This window comes from Helicoverpa zea, chromosome 14, assembly GCF_022581195.2.
Source record: "Helicoverpa zea isolate HzStark_Cry1AcR chromosome 14, ilHelZeax1.1, whole genome shotgun sequence".
In the NCBI taxonomy this organism is placed as follows: domain Eukaryota; kingdom Metazoa; phylum Arthropoda; class Insecta; order Lepidoptera; family Noctuidae; genus Helicoverpa; species Helicoverpa zea.
The window spans coordinates 7,448,437-7,470,237 of record NC_061465.1 but is presented as its reverse complement, the minus strand read 5'-3'; the positions used below and the strand labels follow the sequence as shown (position 1 = coordinate 7,470,237).

The window sequence follows — 21,801 nt, the reverse complement described above, 5'->3', positions numbered from 1 at the left end:
GTAATAGGTGTGAAATATTCAATATTGCCTTGGCAACTATGTAACTACAAAGTACCAGCGTCTTCGATACATAAAGAAGCGACCAACCTTTGAAGATTTCCGTTTAGTCTTCATTATTTTTAATACGCAAACACATTCAAACCAGCGACTTAAGGCTGTTCTGTTCCGTTGAAGAGCCAAAAAGCATTGAGATTTAATTTTGACAAAAATTTATGAGATATCATCATTACCTATAGTAGGCGTAGACAAAGACATATTTGAAATATTTTATTAGATTATAAAGATTATACCTTAAATAACTTAAAGAGCTAGTAAACAGTTTTTATGGATATTTCCGCATATCTTTTGTGCGACTAAATATTCAGGTGTTTGTTCAGTGGCGTAAGATCGAGCTTAAATGGTAATACCAGATTTGGTACAAGTATTGTCGACACCGCTAAACTAATACAAATGGCTTTATTTAAGCCTGTCTATTATATTTATCTCGGTGATTATGAGTCTGCTTTATGTACAAACAGTGGCAAAAGTTCGGAGTCTAAGAGTAAGCGCATACTGCAAACTTTTAGTCGGCCGACACTTTGGTTAGGGGTCATAAATGTATGAAGGTGAACAATTGTACGCACATTACAACGATCAGGAATTAAGCTGTATCAGGCCGACTGAATACTTGATTGGGATCAAAAAACAAGACAGTTTATCTGCAGAGTGCGGGACTCTAAACTGTACTTAGTTTAAATTGGGATGCAATGAAAGTTTCGAGTGAATTTACACAGCTGTAGTGACATGATTAAGCGGATTTCAGTACGAGTACTTCTTTAGTAACCTGTAGAATGTATGCACGGTAAATGTATGTATGTTTTTGTTCCACGAATTCGTGTGAACCGGCGACATGAAATTGAAAATTCCATTACCTTCATGAAGGCACATGATACAAAACGTGACATGTTTTTGTTTTGATGGTTATTACTTATTACGTGACACCGAAGCGAGTTTTTTTTATAGCACGTGAGTTCATTTGGTGAGGAAGCTTATTTTAATTAAATTTTTGATACACCTTCTGTTTATAGCAGGAACAAATTCTAAAATAAAATTGCAAGTAATAAATCTTAATCGCCTATCATACACCTTCCTTAATTTAATTAAATCATTGCTTATTTATTCCGATAATTCAACATGTTGTGGACATTGTCTCAAGACTTCAGTCAGATAGGAAATCTATCAACTAAGCTGGCTTCTTGAAAGTGTAAGCCACAGAACCAATCCCCACAAAATGATTGAGTAGGTGTGTCATTAAATAAGTGAGAGCGTGTGGTGAATTTTCCGGGTGTGTTTTTCATTATTTCCTCTATTGAAACTCAGATATTTGCTATGAAACACAAATATTATATTTGCTTTGTTAGTAAAATTGTTGCTGTCCAAATAAGATCCCAAGAAAGTAAGTCACGTAAATCCTATATGAGCATAGGTATATGATAGGTGCTCATTAGGTAATACATACATTCCCTAATTTTGTTTTACCGGCTGTACTAACATTTTACTATGAAGGTATGTTTACCAATCAGTTGATACAATTTGTATTTGTCCAAACAATCATCTCGGGCTATTCCGTCTGTTGTTAGAGATAGATAATGACAGCACAGATAGCTGATAGCTAACCAGTCGCTATACCGACTTGTTGGCTCGTGACTAGACGATTTAGTTTCTATAGGAAAGTTATTACTGGCATATTTATTTGAATACGTGGGTGCTTGCACAACAGTCGCCATTATACACCGTGCAGGGTGGGCCCGCCGATTGCTGGCGGGATTGGTCGCCAAAATAAACTTATTTGCATATGACATATCGGTTGCTACTAGATAAAGTGTGTGTAGTTACTAGTTCTGTTTCTATTATTTCTTAGAACAGAAACTATGTTTCTAGTGTTCCTTATGTATAAAACTGAATTCTAAATGCACGGTGTATAGTGTTTGTAATTCCACGCTATAATTTAATGAAGCCGTTAGCTCTCATTACGTGTCATTGTTCAAACGTCCGCGTATTAATTATGTCATTGTAATTACTATTTGCTTCGGCTGGCAATTCGTAGCTTTACCCTACTTGTCTGTACATATGTATGTAAGGGTTAGGGGGAAACTCGCCTCTGGGCCGCGGCCCAGATTACACGGTATAGTAACAGTCGGGAAAACTGGTCCGAATGTGCGGGCCAGATTACTATGTGAAAAAAGTGTCGGAGGTAAGTCGACCCATTGGGACTTAATTTCATAAAATCCGATAGTTGTGAAATTTTTCACAGCTCAAAATCGTCAGGAGGCAAAAAGACTTACATCTTTTTCATAATTTTCATCATAAATATAATACTTTGTCTAGATGTTATCTCTGTCAAAACATGAGACAATTAATAATCTCAATTTATAAGTAAAACGTAAATATAGAAACATTGTTTCTTTTTATCAAAATTTTGTTCGAGTGTTACAAGAAAAAACAAATCCCCTTTTGGCAACAAGAGTATTTTTGTAACACTCATTTATGTTGACATTGGATATATTGACATCAATATAAAATAATATAAAAATGAATCGCAAAATGTGTTGGTAAGCGCATAACTCAACAACGCCTGGACCAATTTGGCTAATTCTTTTTTTGTTGTGTTTGTTATTGTCAGGAGAAGGTTCTTATGAAACAAAATAGGGTAAAGTAGAGAAGTCAGTTGACGGGAGCGAAGCCGCGGGCAAAAGCTAGTTTTCGATAAAATTATGAAAAAGATCTTTATTTTTTTAGCTCCTGACGATTTTGCGATTATTAAATATATAGGTATAGGAACTAAATATGCAACAAAAACTTTAATGGGGTTTTTTAACATGCTGTAAGTAAATAAAAATAAATATTATATCCTACTTATACACACATATTCTACATATGTAAATATCCCACTATCTCCACTAATCTAGATATTAAAAAAAAAGTAAAAATAAAAACTATGTATCAAATATCTATAGGAACTTCATTATTTAACGAAGTTTATATTAGCTACTAGGAGTCCAGTATCTAGACAAAGTATTATATTTATGATGAAAATTATGAAAAAGATGTAAGTCTTTTTGCCTCCTGACGATTTTGAGCTGTGAAAAATTTCACAACTATCGGATTTTATGAAATTAAGTCCCAATGGGTCGACTTACCTCCGACACTTTTTTCACATAGTAATCTGGCCCGCACATTCGGACCAGTTTTCCCGACTGTTACTATACCGTGTAATCTGGGCCGCGGCCCAGAGGCGAGTTTCCCCCTAACCCGTATGTAATAGAATAGTCATGATTCAGAGAGCAATAAACTTTAGATTATGATTCATCTAGGTGATACAGGAATGTTTGTGATCTGATCGCAATTCGGATAGACTCGGGAAACCTCGGGCATTCTCGGGTCCTGTCGATAGGGTTTGACAGGGAATTTAATATAGTCTGATGTCGATTAGCTGCGCTTGCGGTTAAACTGTGAACGGACTCGAATGTCTAGCTGTTGCTTGATATTAGTCGATATTGATGAAAGATCTAATTAAGTTTATCTAGCAACATTAGTCGAGCACTGAGACATAATTGTAACGTGTGGCAAGAGACAGAATGTTGTTGGTACGGCCAGCTAATTTAAATGCATACTACATACTTATTACCTATAATTAAATTACACGAGATTTGTATCAAACATGAATACAACATAAGTCAATTATATTTGTAGGTTTCGATAACTTTGTTGGGCAACTGTAGCGGAATAAGTAATAAAAAGATAAAAAGTTATCAGCAGGCTTTATTGGACCATCGGCGGGCAAACGTTGAACAAAATAAATAAAATCTTAACTTCGTCAATCAAACGATTTCGACGGGAAGCGAGATTGTTTATTTTTCAGGCGATTCGATGTTTTAATCATAATTTTACTTTGAGGATTTTTTATTTGTGAAAATAACCCAAGTTTACACCTTTTGAAGCGTTGTTTATTTTGAGAGTAAAAATCATACATTTTATTCATCTGATATTTCTGATAGATTAATACTGCATGATAAATAGTAATCAGTAATCTCCTAGAAGGCCTAGTCGTATTTATATGGAAGGGAAGGGAAGTAATGATGTAGAGAAAAAATATTGCATCCTGCGGTACTGTTGTATGCAGACGATGTAATGACAGGAAACATCATTGTTTAATATCACCATTATCATAAACTGCGACTTTCGAATAACTGTTAATGTAGTTTGCAACAAATGTTGGTTAACACTGTTTTACTTTTATATAACAACGAATATGCGGGAGCAATAATCTGACACTTTTACGAAAGTGGGTCTTTTTTGTGTAATTTCAAAAGTAGGTACACAAGGTTTTGTAGCTATGCAATTTCTGCGTTAAAATGTTAGTTCGATGTCTGTTTTTTACAAGTTAAAAATAGACATTACGTGGGCGATCAAGCTTTAGAGCTTTATGGTACATGTAGTTAAATCTGACAAGTTGTGTAGATAACATTTTGTAGCTAGAGAGAGTACAGTTGATTTTACGATGCAAGTGCTAAACAACTTGTTGTAAACTGACAGCACATAATACTTAGGGGAATTGTTTTTACAAACATTCCAATATTTAAACAAAAGCATACAAACTCGAAAAAAATATCAGGTCAAGTTATATTGATAGATCAGCACATCGATATACAGGGTTACTGGTAAGTAGACCGCATCCTTTCAGGAGGTGATGGTATAGGTCAATACGGACAAATTTGACCCTGGGATACACTGGGCAAAAGTTAACCCGTTTCAAGATAATCGAATTTCAAGATCAGTCGTCTAGGTACACGTATAAATTTTCCTTATTAGTCAAAAGTCTCGTTTTTGTGGATTTTTGTATGTTTTTGGATAGAGGATGAATCATTTCATAATAACAAACCATAAAACTGTACAAATCACAGAGGAAATTATAGCGAACAGGAATTACTTTTTTAGTAGATATTTTCTCAAAAATATTACTCTTCATTTTTTTGTGCAGAATACTTAAAAAACATCTACATTTATCTAGCTATCCAAAAAGCCACAAAACACACAAAAATCCGCAAAAACGAGACTTTTAACTAATAATAAAAATGTATACGTGTACCTAGACGACTTGTAAAGAAAAGATCTTAAAATTCGATTATCTTGAAACGGGTTAACTTTTGCCCAGGGTATCCCAGGGTCAAATTTGTCCGTATTGACCTATACTATCACCTCCTGAAAGGATGCGGTCTACTTACCAGTAACCCTGTATATGTACTACGTACTAAAAAAGCTTACCACACTGAACTGCACTGTAGACTATGCAGTGCCCAAAATGGCAAATCAGAGCGATTTTGACACCTGCGTCAGATGGATGTCTATGAAACTACAATTATAAAATAGAAAATACATATCAAGGTATAAACTTACACATATAAACTATTCGAGAGTCAAGTTAGTATAATTACACGCTGTTCATGCTATTACAACGCTTGTATATCATACTTTTCATTTACAATTCAATTTTACAAATATGCATTAATTTGTTCCCGCCCGCCATCTTGAATTATGGATTAAGAAAATCGTGCAGAAACAGATGTGCCATAAAACTAGCAGTAGGTAAAATATCAATGAAAACAGACTTCATTTTGTCATGGTATGTTCTTACTTTCAAGAAAAAATAATTAAATTCGCGAAAATTTGTGATAGCCCTCTTAAGAAAAAAAACATCGTAATTAATATTAAAAACCCTAAAAATAAGTGCCTGGTTTTAATATATTACATGATTTTGCATTCAATTAGATATAAATAAACTTTTTGATATATTACATGATTTTGAATTCACTTAGATATAAACTTTTTGAGTAATGAAAAATGTAGGCAAAATACGAGCGACACTTCTGCAATTAACATCAATGAGGATGACTACATGTCACAATACGTCAACGAAATGTCAACAGACGACATAGCGGGTAAATTATTTGTATGGATGTTCTTGTCTATCGCTAGAATATATGTCAATGGATCAGCACTTTTCGAACGTCAAAACAAAAGACAGCCGTCAATACCCACCCTTTATCATTTCATTTGGTAGGTAATAGGTGCATACCTAATACCTACAGGTACTTATTTGAAATGGTATTAAAATGAGCATTTCAATGCACACATTGTTATCGTTACAAGAGAAAGGCTTCCGGCGTTTCTGGAACTGGTTTGAGTGCATTGTCTCGCTCTAGCATTCCTGGCGCAAAAGACAAGGCGGGGCGCGCGCGCATTGCAGTTTGTACTACAAGAAAATTGGTACAGAAGTCTTAGTTACAAGGAAAATATGGACAGATAAGAGTACCTATATGAAAGATTACTATTTCATAAAGAATGCCGATTGTGGAAGGTTTCCAGCAGCTGCTTTGGCGTGTCGTTTTCTTCGAATCTATAAAGAAATTCAGCAATATTGCTTAAATGTTTCTTCAGGCAAATTCAGTAAATTTAGGTTTTTAATACAATTAGTACAAGTAGTAGTAAGGAAAATTCACTACCTAAGTATATGTGCAAAACTTAAAAATGCGAGAATTCTATAATATTATTCGATTTACTATTCTACACTGACATACAAATTCAAAATTATATCAAATTACAGTAGTCCTTCTGTACAACCCTATGTAGTGCTAGCACTGTATATTCAATAAGGTGCAAGGTCGCCGGCGAGACTCGCCGTGGTTGAGTCAAGGCCAGGGGACCTTTACGACTGGACCAAGCTATGGGCCATAACGGACACTGGCAGGGATGAAAACTCTATGCTTAAATACGTTCAAAATAATTTGAATTTAGAATGGAACACACTTCGAAACGTCATTAATGATTCTTAAAAATTCAAATTTATTTGGAATGAAAGCATCACAGTTTAACACAATGGTTGGTTTTTTGTCAGGTATTTGTTCAAAATGATTAATCAAATATCACATCGTATTAAAAGGACAAAGACCTCAAGCTTTGATTCCGTTCATTCAGCCGTGTGACGTCATCTCCCGTCCAACTTGTGTGAAACAAATGTTTGTCCATTCAACACCTGGTTACGAAAGTGTTAGTTTTATATATCTTTGAAAATAAGGATGTATGCTAATGATTAAGTTTTTATTATATTTCTTTTGATGAACTTCTTATTTTTGCAGAAAAATGAGTGGTTTCTTTAAAGTTTAAGCTAGGAAAATAAACTTCTAACGTAGAAGATAATGAAGCAAACACTCAACCGACTAGATCCAAAATGAATATTTGCCATGTCGCAAATTATCACCAAGGAAACTTTAGAGTACATTCTTTGTACCTCATCTATACTGCAAGCTCCGACAAAAGTTCTGCGAACCATGCATTTGTGAAGATAGTGTGGTGAACTACTTTACATCAGACTGCCAAGGCGAGGCTCAATTTGCAAGTCACTTTTCCTTTTGCACAATTTAATTGCTGTTTGTCCCTCTTCACTTTTGAAGTAGAATTCTATTAAAGATCCTCTTCAACTTTCATGAATACGCCAAATAAAATTGATAGCGAAAATTCACAGAATAACGTGCCATCTATCTTATCAATCGTTTATAATGATTTCTTATAATTAAAAGTATCCTTTGAAGTGTACCTCTACCATTTGACGTCAAATATTAATTTCTTGACTAGCAACAGTGAAAGGATCAAACCTTCAATGTTGCTTTGATGTTCCCTTATTATATTTAGGGACGACAAAAGACGCCGAGAAAGCGTTTTGTCCATATCAGGGTTGACCAAGTTACCTCTACTTTTTGTTTATAACAAAACATAAGCGATGTTTTATAGCGACTATTCACCGTTACCAATTTCGGACATTTCGGTGAGATGTGCAGATAAAGTTATTTATAGGTCGTGAGTACCACATTTCTACGGCAAACAATAGCGTCTATATTCATGAATTCCCATGGAACAAAAGGACGGACCAGTAGTTTTTGCCTCGCGAAGGATAGTGACGGACGTCAACCAATGCCCCCTTCGGTAGGTTTCCTTATACGGCGCGTCTGGTCTAGCTGGCACGCTGATTGCATAGAATGGCTTCCAGAGTACTTTTCCTTCTATACCTACCCCCTACCGTGAGATCAAGGTACTTTACGACTACTGACTTCCACAGGGTAGCTTTAAAGCCCGTACGTGCTATTTACTACTTCTAATTACGTTTTACTGCAACATTACAAGCTTGCATATTAAATTAAAAGCGGATACATATCTAATCGGTCTTAGTTTTAAGTCCAGCCTCTACAGAGATAACGTTTATCGTAATCGGGTTGAAATAAAGTGCCCACTTTATCGAATAATCTAGAATTTATTAAAACGGTAGTTTAGGTTACTTTCTGAATTAATAAGATCTTTAGTATTCTAAAAGTTTTACCTATTGCATTAAATAGGCAAAAACTGCAAATGGAACCGAAACTTTATCCGTAAGAGATTGCCTTTCAAACAAACACCTTTCATCACTCTTGGCACTCGTTTTATCATTGCCTATAAATACGAACTTAATAGCTTTAGAAATAAAAATAGTAATTAATTGTTCATGTTGTTTTATTCAATAGTTTTACAAATGATTTTATGATAGGGAAATATTAAAACTAAGTATCAAAATATTCATCCGCATCGCTGTCAGCTGGGATCGTGCCCAAAAGGCTGGCTGCATTGCCACGCTGGATGGCAATGCATATCCTTTGACCGAAGTATAGGCCAGCCCTTTGGTCACGAGTGGACTCCACTAATCGCTTACTGATTAATTGTTTCGGTTTTGAATCTATTATTGGTCGAATCAACGGCAAACGAGGGAAATGACACAGAAATTCTCTAACACTAAACTAGAGGCATAAAGGTTGATAGCAAATAAATATTGGTGCAAAAGTAACAAGAATGTGGATACATTCAATCGAACTTCGCCAATCAGCGGCTGTAACAAGACAGGGAATCGTTAAGCGCAGCTTCGTTTGCACAAGTACACAGAGGCTTTAGTTCGCTGTTTACTATCCATATTACTTTGTTCTAGTTCACTAGCATTCTCGTCTCTTTTATTATGGCTTACTAAGCTTGTTACTGCTTACGATGATGGTATATGGACTTTGTAGAAAACCTATGAGACACTTCTGCAATCAAATCATGATAATTTATTTAGCAGCCTGTCTATTAATAACATAAAAATCGTGTTGTTTTCGCAGTACAAAGTCAGTACGGAGCCAAAGAAATAAATGTTTAACGGTAATACTCTCTGACGTTGTAAATAAATCGCTAAGCTCATAGAATTACTACTTTTTTCATAATTTTTATTTAGAAATTTCATTAAGGAATGACAATAGGTGTAACTGACCAACAAGTGAACTTTATTATTATTATAAAATCAGTTACATTATAGGCACCGGCTTATTACGTAGGAAAATATGTCCCCTTGAGTTCTCTGTATGCAGTCGTCGAACTAACATAAACTAACACGTCCAGTGCAGTAGTGAGTGATTCAAACGAGGCATGGGTGTTCAGGTTCCGCAATAGATTGCTTCCCGGCCCGGGGCGCTAGTTCCGCGGTCTCAGCCTTCTCTAGGCGCCTTTGGGAACAGTGCTGATGTGCTGAATCGAAATGTTTCTTTTGATTCCACGCCAAACAGCTTGTGTAGACACTTATCGGTATCAAGGAGAATGTGTATTTTGATTCCGGTTTATTTTGCATTTGCATATAAACTATGGTTTTAGGCACGTTAGAAAGGAATTTTAAAAGCATTTTAAATTGGCAAAACAGTATGAAAATGAGAATGCTTATCTAAACGTATGTCTAACCTCCGTTCACTATACAGTTCATTAACACCCTTAGCCGCTAATCTCTACTAGAATAACAGGAATCTGTTTGCAACCTACAATGTATTACAAACTTAGCTTCTTGTAAAAGATACCAGCAGCTTGCAATCTTTAAAGACTATAATTCATCTTAGAATCAGTTTCATTGCAGGCGATTAAGCTAACCGCTAATGTTTGGTTGCAAACGTTTGCGCAATAATCCAGTAATTCCAGTATGTATCTGCGAGATGGTGGTGCGTTCATCGTTGTCTTGGATGTTCACCGCGCGCACGCCTACCAGCATCGCTCTAGGGACCTATGATTCAGTACTAAAGGGTGCCATTACGGGTTTGGTCTAACGCGACAAGCTCAAGCGGGCGAACCACACAAAAACTATTAACGATTCTTTGGATACGAACTGAATTAATCGAATCAGAGTCGAATCAATGTACAAGAATCTTAATAGTGTTATTGTAATCAATAGTCTCTTTTAAATACAAAACGATTAATCATTAAACCAGTCTTAATAAAGCAAAAGGAAGTGGTACATGCGGCTGTATTCAGATGGTTATAGTGAAAAAATACCGTCTGCCCGTAACTCATGATTGAATCCAATGTTCAACTGGCAGACGGCTGGGGAGGGGGTGCCGTACAAAAACTCGAGAGTACGCCGTTTAATCACCAACTCCATATTTATGAAGCTGCGGAGCAAGATCGGCGGCATTCTTAGAGCCAGCCCGGCCAAGCGACTGACTCTATGGGTGCTTGGAAAACTGAGATTACTAGAGACTTTTTATGATATTATATTCAGTATGTGCTCGCATGCTTTGTAATTATAAGGACATTTTTATGTCGTTTTCTAGTAAGCCAGTATAAATAACTTTTAATTTGTAAATATTTCTTGCAATCAAGTGTGCTGAGTGAGATGAAAAGACGAGGTGCCTGTAAAAAACTATACGCTGGTTATTATTTGGCATCGATCAAATCACATATAAATTAATGTAAGAATCATTAGATCCACTCCATATAATGTTCTAGCTTGAACCAGTTGACGTGATTACGATGAAAAAAAAAAACCTGTCACACAAGTTGGTAATTGTACAAAAAAATCAGGGACACTTTATCTAGTGATGGGAACCAATCGATATAAATTAAGCTGTGATTGACTCATTAACGATCGAATATCGCGCAAGTGACGTGACATCCGTTTGAATTACATGTTATTATGTAAATTGTTCTTCGGAATGTTCTGTCCATTTGTAAATAAATAGCTGGCCAATCTACTCAAGAAAAGTGGTTACATGCATTTAAACTGCAACTTATCATTTCATTTAATCAAACGGATAGATAGTGTTTCGAATTTTAAACACCTCAAATTAGTGTTCCAAACTTTTTACAAAAAATACAGTAATGCATACTTGTCATTTATGTATCCATTAAGCCATACCTCAGCTAAAACTCACACTTAACTACCACTAATTTCTCATTCTATATCGAAAACATATTGAATGAGCGCAATAAGTTTCGCTATCGTACAACCATCTTATAAATAAATGAATATCGGTTTATAATACATTAGAGCTATCGTTCTCAATGTCGCTTCGTTTTAAACAAATGTCATCGATTAAGCCTATTAGCCATGTAATCTGTGCTTAAAGCTCAAAGCGTGGGTGGGCGGAATTCCTGGAGCAAGACCGAAGCCTTATTTATGAGAATATTATTATGATAGACTTATTTTGTATTTTGATTGTATAAAGGTTTTAATTTAAGTATAAGCATCACGAGATTCTTAGGATTAAGTCCACTGGTGAAAGTTTGATACGACTTTTAGATACTTTTGTTTTCATATCGGTGACACTTTCTGATTTGAATGTAGAAACGGCCAAACCAGATGCAGTAACTACACCAGATGGATACAATACAATTATCGATATATAGGTTACATACGACACAATTGTTCAAGGACGTAGTTACGGAAATAACATCGATGAGTATTATTTCGATTGTTTATTAACACAATGACATTAATGACAACTAACCCTTGTACTGCAAATACTATCCACAATATTGTTGCTTGTAAAGGTTGTCCCATCAAAGCATTAATGAAACTTTGTTATAAAATTCCTATTACTGCGAAAGACTGAACAATATTTTTTTACCAAATGAACATAGTAGCAAATTTTTATCTATTTACGCTTTTCCGATCTTTGATACTAGATCAAAACCGAAACAACTTTGCCGAAAAATATTTTCTTCCATTAAAATTAGTTTTCTAATTTGGCTACTTTTTCGAAGTTTTTAAAGATGTTATTCTACTTGATTTGTTCAATACAGCCTGTATATAGCCTTCAAAGCTCCAACAATGATCAGCGAGGCGTTCTTACCGCATAAAGGAATAATTATCCCGACCTATGGCTCCTGGCTCCCCGGGCTAGTTTACAACTGTACCCTTATGGCCAATAAAGGAAGCCGTGTATACTAAGCCTTATTAATTGGGCAATATGTTGTATGGTGAATAAAACATATTGTCGGTGTGCGTGTAAGTGGTATAAGCTTCTATGGTGGTACATTGTTGAATCGTCTCGTTGTGTGCCATTAATTGTGTTTCAGTCGATTCTAACATAGATGGTAATAAAACCATGTACCTATTTGCAAATAACTATCAATACTACCATAGGTAAATATAATGAAATATGTATTTAAACTGTGAAATCAGAATGGATTTTATGAAAATATATACATTTCTGTTCTTATTCAATTAAAACTATGCGACTACTTTAACTATTAAGACCAAGTACCCATTACATAGTTCCTACAAGTCCCACTAGGTTGTCCAGTTAAACTAACATTTACATTCATACCTACATATTAATTCAAGTCTGGGAACTTCAGATAAGTACAACTATACGACCGCAAATAAACCAACGTCCGCCATTTTAATTAAAACTTGCGTCACTTCACAATTTTAGGTCCCTTCGAATTTCCTGACCACCTTGTAGCTGTAGGTGTAAGAAACTTGAGAGAACTGAAAACTTAATTAAAAACGTATAACAACGATTCCTGAACGCTCACAAACAATGTTTTACATAGAGTTGGCTAACAACATAAAAAATGCAAAAAGTCGCTACGTGTAAATACAGGTTTTACGTGTATTCTTCCTTTTTGGTGAGGGAGGATGTGCACACACGTTTCGTTTTGTTACGTCATCCGCGTAGCTAACACGTGGATAAGATTTTTCAGACTAGAATTATATTTTTCTGACAGAGTTTTATTATTTTTAGGGTTTGAAATAACTTGCAACTTTTCCTGGAAAAGTTAAGCAGATGCTTACATTGTAGTGCAACATTTTTTTGCAGAATGTGTGTCAAGTTGCAGAAGTATTTTTTAATACTGTTTTTATAACTAAGTTCTTTATAGTTTATTAAAGGGCTTGACTTGTGGCTACGTCTCTATATTTTCTTACTTTGATACAAGACGGGACCGCACAAGTTTCCCTAATTGGAGGAAAGTGCTTCCTGTTATTAAATTCTGCTGTAACCATTTTCAAGCTTATTTATGTCGAAGAAATTAATTCTGCTCCGATTTATCAATGAGACTTTGAAATATATTTTCATTTGTAAGTCAATAAAATAACAATGAAATCATTTGACTTGGAAACAAAACTGGGGAACTGGGAATAACATTTTCATTCTACCGTAAATTTGGTTACTACCGTCGACACTGCAGAGTTAATACACAATTAGTAATTCTATTTTTATAAAGGGCTAACTATAACAATAAATTTAAAGTTCATTTCGAAAATATTTTACAGGTGTCAGGAAAATAACAATCCTGGTTTACGTGTAACTTCTCTAAACAATAACCTCTTTGTCAAGCGACGTCTAGAGCGCTGTAAGAAACGAGCTCATTATTCTCGTCTAACTGTGGGATAGGAATGGCATTTGAGGTGCTAATTGGAAAATACTACTCTGTTGTATTCAATATCCTCTTCTTCGTAATACACTCGACATGTTTCAATTTACCTCACTCCATGTGATTTCGAAATCTTGCGAACTAGGTTCAATCTATTTAAGTTGTGTGTGTAACATATGGCTCTAAAGGCAAATTAATGCCTCTCCTCGGTGCTCTGCAACACCTAGTGCAGTATTTTGCCGCTATAATTACGTACGAACACGACACAATAGCTGCTAGTAATTAAATAATTAAACAAAACACAGTTTAAAGTACCACTCGAAATGTATTCCATTTTCAAAAGATTCATGCCATATTTATTTGAACCAGTTTTCTGCTCCAAATACTTATTTATACGGACACTTATGGAAGTAAGTGGGGACGCGACGAGACGAAATCTTGGCTTCTTCGTGAACGTCGACGGTAACCTCACATCTTTCGCTTCGACAAACACGAGTCGCGTTCAGAAATTCATGTGATTAAAAATTGAATTTCTTAAAAGGTGAATCGTTGCACGCTCTCCTAAAGGTAAAAGTGTCATAAAGATTTTTTTAGGCGGCGTGGTACAAAAAATACTCACCATGAAAATAAACCAACAAGTTAAATCAAATAGGAACCAAAAGCGTACCTTCAAAACAAATAAATTCGTTTGATACATGAAATTATGAAATGCATGATTGACTCTACAAGCGCTCACTAACGAATTCTTAAAGCTTGAGTAATATTTGAGCTCACATTTTCGCCAAAGGACTAATTGGTTGCATCGTGTCAGGAACATGACGTATGGCATCGCAATATGTAATTATAGTCAATATTGACACTCCACTTACGCGGCCCATTAAAATCGTAATAACGAAAATTAACGCAGTTTTATTTGAAGCTCAAAAATATAATAAAAGTCGATTCGAATGGCGATACTTCAGTCCAGCTGCTCCATTTATCATGCACTAGGATTGCTGACTGGAGATTATTGTTATTTTAAGTGAATACTTAAATTCGATATGACTCGAACAGACACAAGAGAACACATTCAATTGATATACATAAAACTCAATGCTCCGAAACTTGGGCGAAAATTCGGATTTCTATCGAACACACGAAAGATTGAGTTCCATAATGCTGGCCGCATAATTAATAGACATTGCAGTAAAATATAGGAATAATAACTTATGCTGCAGCATGGCGCTTTATTATTTTATGATCTAAGTTATTATAGCGGAATCTACTTTATTGAGGTTTGCCGAGATTGGATTAAAGCTAGTTCAATCAATATCGCGTAGCCGGAGAAACTAAATCACTGCCACAGATAGTGTAGGTACTTACAGTGCTATGATTAATTGTACGCTGCGTCCAGTAACATTGATTGATGAGCGAGTTATGACACAATTCCGCCCCATAATAGTCTAGCTTTGACAGATGCTAAAAGTAGAAAACAATAGTGGTTTACGTAACAGAAAGTCATCGGTCACGGCGCGAAACGTGACCGGGCGTCTCGCTAAAAGCGGTAGCCGCTTTTTAATTGACGGCGAAAGTTTGAAAGCGGTTGCCATCGTCAGTTGCATAAACTATACCCGTTTTATACGTCGTGCCAATTCAGGAGGACCGACGACACATCTTTGACCCCTGATTTGTGTCGTCCCTATAACTCAACGCAAAGAATCGTACAATGTTTCCGCTTAGTGACGTAATGTTCCTGAGACCGGACGGATTTACGATTTACTGATATAAAATTGCTAGAGAACTTTCTTCAATAGAATTTCTACTTTATTAACCAGTGCTAGGGTAAGATTTTGATTGATGTTGTAGTTGTCTGTTTAATATGATATAATTTGCGTGGTCACACAACCGGGTGTTATTTCTGCGGCGAGACTAACCATGAAGTGGCGAAATTAGTATCTGTAGGCTTGGAAAGGACGTGAGATGAATAAAATACGTTTATGGTCCCATCGGTACTATAATCACTCAGCACTTTATAACTCGCTGTACGCCATTCTGCCCGGTACTTATAGGCTGGTTATAGGAAACAGGACGTGAGAAAAGGCAAATATTACCTCACACGATCTAGCTAATCGTCCATGTTTAGTGTCGTTCTTCACTTATAATGTTTCCTTCACCATCAGCCGTGAAATGCATTTTGTCTTTATTTTGATCCCATATTCTCCTCCCATATTATATGTCTTGAAATTATTTTAAGCCATCAATAGGTTACTGCTTTAACTATCGTTTAAGTCACATAATTAAAGGAGGCCTTAGAATTGCTGTTCTTCAAAAGGGAGACGATCAGGTACCACATATGTAGACTTTACCTTACTGATTCTGTAATACATATGCTTGAAATTGATTCAAAACCCTTCGCAAATATTAGGATTTACCCGTGGGAAACAACCCGAGGTTCACAGTTTATTGTACCATTGAGTTGATATTCTGACTTACGCAAGCATAATTTTATATTGTTACGATTGTTTGCAGATCAAAATTTAAATGATGTATTTCATACAATTTACGTAGTGTTCTGTACATTCTCACAAATACCGGCTTTAGCAATAGCAACGTTATTTATCGACACATCGCAGTTCCAGATTGTTTTTTGTTTTACCATATATCAGCTAATCTCTGTTTTGATGCACGTCCGTTTTGTAACTGTAATTATGTCGCAATATCATTTATATTCTGTTTGTCATAGAGTCGAAATTGAAGTGCAGCGTCAGCTACAATCGTGGATGGATCAGACCATATTGTACAGTGATGGCATTATGCCTGCTGTGCCAATAAGCGAGACAATCTGATATGACATTTGTGTAGGCTTTGCACAATTGTACGTGTCTCTAGACTTGGCTATATTTCACTTTGTTCGTAGCGCACACTGGAGTGTTTGGTCTTGTTCAAACACTATTGTCATTTATCTGGAGTCGTGGTTACGTTATCGCCATTGATTTGTAATTGTCGCGCCAGCTCTGTTATTTAAGGACTTAAGCCTGTAACGTTCATTATTCTAAAACCTAGTTGTAAGGCTCATTTCAAAGATCTTTTATTTCAAGCTTAATTGTTTCATGCCAAATTGTCGTCATTTCAGATTTCAAAACTACATAATTATTACTAACTACAACATACAACATCATTATTACTTGCATTGATAATCACACTTGAATAGGTAGGTACCTACTGTTCCTCATGTCAATAGTTTCTCCAACTGAACGTCTGTTACATAATCCATTATTTGGGTCCCTGAAAAAGCAATCCGAACTAATGTTAGCATAGACTAAGACATTCTGACTCCTGTAGGATCGGCTAACTGAACGGGCGGCGCTATCCTAGCCATTCCGTTATCTGTCTGAGAGTCCCGAGATAATCGGGTTACAGTGGTATTTGTACGCAATTGAATACCCATCTGGCACGTACCTATTATGTATCTGTATAAGCTCTAGTTTCAATAGGTACTTGTGAGTTGAAATGCTTTAATATTTACTTTATTTTTTCAACATTAAAATAGGTACAGGTGTGTAACGCAATGGAAAAGTCCACTATCAAACGCGATAACGTAACGTTTAAATATATGTATAGGTACAATAAGGTAAAATTATGTGGGTTTTATCCGATCCCAGGTGTAGGAAAGTCCATGAGGATTTTTCCAATACCAAAAAAGTTAGGTTATTGCACTCCAATTTTTATATCTATCTAGATACATAGTTGGGACAAAGTTCTCATAAATAGCTCAGATTAGGGAAAACCAGACATCGTTATTTAAATTAATGTAATTGGTATAATAGTCACAAATAATTACAGAGTTGCCAGTAACAGTTACAACATTATTACAACTATAATACTCAATATATTGGCGAACACTAATTTGCATGTTAAAATTGGAACGATAAAAGCATAGAGCTGCGATAGGGATTTTATTTTAAATTCCGAGTATATATTTATCAAACTAAACTATGGCTTTACGTAAGAATTTAATATTGAAAACACAATTTTACCTGAGAAAGCTAATAAAAATCTACGGCACAATAAGTTACGCCATTCATTTCAATCTTATTCGCAAGCAAAGCCGTGGGAAAAGCTATTGTAATATATTAATAATACATAGCTAGTATTATCGTAGTCGTATATCATTTGTGTTATTAATCATCATCCTTCATCGGAGCTTCGTGTATAGAGGGAATATTCTAGAAACGTAGAAACAAAAGCTGAATGCCTGCTATTTGGTAATTAGAGTGCAGTGAACTCGAACGCAAGCCGGGTTTAGTCTGTCAAAGGGCTAAAATTTAGACCATGATAGGTGACTGAAATGCTGACTCGTATGGAAGTGGAGAAACATGTTGTTAAAATATAAAGTCGATTCTTTGATAGGATAGTGTTAATATCATATTTATGTGAATGAAAAATCTATCATTATTTACTTAACAGTCTCAGTATCAAAGTTGAGTAGCGAAATGATTTGGTCAACCTTTTTTTCAGACACAAAAATATAGAAAACTAACTTCTGCCAGCGGTTTCACCCGCATCCCGTTGAAACTACTTCCCGTACCGGGATAAAAAGTAGCCTATAGCCTTCCTCGATAAATGGGCTATGTAACACTGAAAAAATTTTCAAATCGGACCAGTAAGTAGTTCCTGAGATTAGCGCATTCAAACAAACAAACAAAAAAACAAACAAACAAACTCTTCAGCTTTATAATATTAGTATAGATAAATAATATTGACTCAACTATCTATTTAACATGAAATCAGATGAAAACATTGGTTATAGTTATTAAATTAAAAAGCAATACGCTCAATATAAACCGTGTTATAATTTGTTAATACACAAAGGGGCTGATTGAGCCTGTGTGTGACGCAATCAATGTTGCTTCAGGGCGATGAATCGAAACAAATTAACCCCCGCTTGTTGGTGACATTAACTTTAATTTGCACAAAACTAATTTACTGGGTTTTGTGGTTCCTAGGAAGTGTTTATGCCTAGGTGGGGTGTAACTGAGAGATATCATCATCATCATCATCAGCCTATCGCAGTCCACTGCTGGACATAGGCCTCTCCAAGTGCACGCCACTGAGATCTATTTTCGGCTTCTCGCATCCAGCTCCTGCCAGCCGTCTTGCGCAAGTCATCACTCCACCGTGCCTGAGGACGTCCTACACACTGAGAGATATAACGTTTTTCATTTAATAAATGTATAATGCAATAAATAAGTCTAAGAATTAAAATGTCGTTGTTTCAATAATGGCTTCTTGTTTTAGAGCCCCCGCAGACCACAGACTTTTTATCGGCCGATAGTTTGGTCGGGCTCTTAATCAGTATAGTAAGTTCAACTCAGTTGTGCGCGCGGCCAACCCGACTAAACTATCGGCCGATAAAAAGTCTGTGGTCTGCGGGGGCTCTTACCAATAGCAACACTGTGCAGGTATTAGGAAAAATTAAAATCAGTTGTAAAAACTCAAAACTTTTTAATGTTTACGTACGTCGTAACCACACGATATTTAACCACAAAATTAGAAACATATTAAAATCCTACCAAGTAATCAAGTATTTAATATTTTTCACAATTCGTTTAGAGTAAATTCGTATCTCCCGAGATGGACGAGGCTAGAGGCTAAACGGCGCAAATGATGGCGTAGATGTCATTTCAAAACTGGTATTTAACAATTAAATAACATTCCAATCTACAGCTCAGAGATCCTTCTTTTTGATTTCACGCAAAATGTTTCAAATAAACGTAAACGTTTTTGGAACAGCAAAAGGTATTCGTCTAATATTAGTCATACATATCGCAAAGCAATAATTTAGCTGAGCTAAACGCGTTTTTAAACCGTAAAACCTATGCAACTTTAATTAAAACGACATAATTGTATTTATAATTAAGGATGTCGTTTAGTATTAAGTTTTAATAATGGTTAGGTATTAAAAGATACAAATATAATTTGCATAACAATTTAATTAATATTGATAACATCTGTGAATCATGTAGGTATGCAGCTGTGGATTATACCTAAGTCATTAAAACGATTTATGACACCTACCGATACAGAATCTAAAGTCGGTTTAGGCAACATCTTTAGACGAATTTCTCTCTGCAGGTAGATTAATTATTAAGTACCGAAGAGAAAATATGCGTCAAAATTACATAACACCGAACGGATCCACCGCCAAGCCATAATTTGGTGTAGTTAATTATTAATTCTAGTTACCGCGAGCTTATTACGCCCATAGTTTATCACGAACCACCAGAGCTCAAGCGGTACTCATTGTTCCACCAAATTGTATTACACTAATTTGCGCGCTCCGTGCCTTATTGTAGCTCTCGTGAATTAATTAATGTACGATTTTTGACGTTTCAATTAAATGTTGTACGCGGGCATTCGTATAAAATTGCATCAACAGTTTTCACATTCCCACTTTCCTCTGTGTCAGCTTTTGTGCTTTATAAAAGTATGCAAAGCTTTGGGCGTGTTAATGTATTTTAATTGGACAAAAATCCCTGCGTCAGGCAAAAGAAAAACTAGAGTGTTCTCATGTCATGCAAAACATGGCACTTTACTGAATAAGTATGTCAATGGCGTTTGCAAAGGTATGGTCATTCGCAAGCAAGCTCCAAAGGGTAAAGTTCTTTGACGGTAATAAAACACCATCCTCACGATTTTCTTTATCAGCATTCATTATTTTGTGTTTCAACTAAATCATGTATCTTGAAAAGATTTTTCTAATTATGGCCGTTAACTTTTAAAACTTTTAACAGACTGTATCTACATATTTGCATTAGAATATTATTTTATTCAAGAAAATATAATAACAACACATTTTGTACAGTTCTGTAATTTTGCTTTTAAAGTTTTTGGCGCGTCCATAGGTTGTATTTTTTATACAATGAATGATGCGGGTTTCGTCAATCTCGAAATGAATAATTATTGTTATAAAAGTAAAACATAATGGGTAATTAATATGCATCGGTAGGTGCGCACGTCATCAGTATCGAACGTGACATACATTTTTGATATTTTATATTGAAAGTTAATTAACACTTAACTGTATTAATTTTAACATTACATGTCACCACAGAACAGCGGTTATGAAACGCATGACGACATATTGACTTGTTGAGTGTAGTCGTTTGTATAAAACCTATTTACCAGGAATTTCCTTTTCATAACAGCGCAAAATTACTTGTTTCATAAATTATTTAATAACGTGTGAAAATGCTAAAAGAGCGGCGACATGCTTTTAATTTCACGCTAAATGAAAATTCTTTGTGCTGGTATTCGGAGGTAGTTATTTATAATTATTTGTTTATAACGTTTTATGGGAGCTTCAAAGGAAATGCTAAAAATAAATGTAAAATATTTACCTATTTATTTCACTCTGGCTACATAATTTAAAGTCTGGGAATATAGGATTCGGATTGGTCTTTAATAATATTGTTGTTGATTTGTTTCAGAAGCGGGGAGCACGGATAAGAGCAATGGTATGAAGGAACCGGGATCACCTGAGGAACTGGTGAGTGTTAAACTAATTCATTAATTCTACAATTTATCCAAGAATACATACGTTGAAGCTGCCCAGAGGTTTTTTCCAATATGTAGTTACGATTGTACACCGCGTATCCTAATCATTATTTTTTCTTTGGTTTGTGACTACTTACCACTATTCTAAACTCTTCTTCCTCTACTAATATCTTGTCTGAATAATACTTTAAAGGTTATCCTTCACGACGGATCAGATCCCCGCAAAGAGATCCAAAGGTATCAGAAATCACGCGATCCAGACTTTATGCGACTCGTTTGTCGATCTTATTTGGAGCGGTCCGATCGCCTTGAAGTTTTACTCTTTTTACAAACGTTTAGCCTTTTGATATCGTTATGTTTGGTTTAACGAATATCGTCGTAATGTTATATTTTATCGGCATTTTTAGAAGTTGGTCTTTATCTTTATTCTTTAGGAAGTTATAATGGGAAGATGAACTGATAAACTGCACAATGTGAATCAGATACAGTAAGTCTTTACCTTAGTGGCTACACATTACAAGATACTACTAA

General features: G+C 35.5%; 1 protein-coding gene across 4 annotated transcripts in view; it reads left to right on the top strand.

Annotated features, from left to right (window-relative positions):
- The window catches only part of LOC124636137 (apoptosis-stimulating of p53 protein 1), a 243,615-nt gene that overhangs the window by 71,846 nt on the left and 149,968 nt on the right, over positions 1-21,801 (top strand). For all 4 annotated transcript variants that reach the window (XM_047172068.1, XM_047172067.1, XM_047172066.1 and 1 more), the window contains one exon: positions 21,204-21,262. In XM_047172068.1, the coding sequence (XP_047028024.1) occupies positions 21,204-21,262 (59 nt within the window). The remainder of the gene's footprint in view (positions 1-21,203; positions 21,263-21,801) is intronic.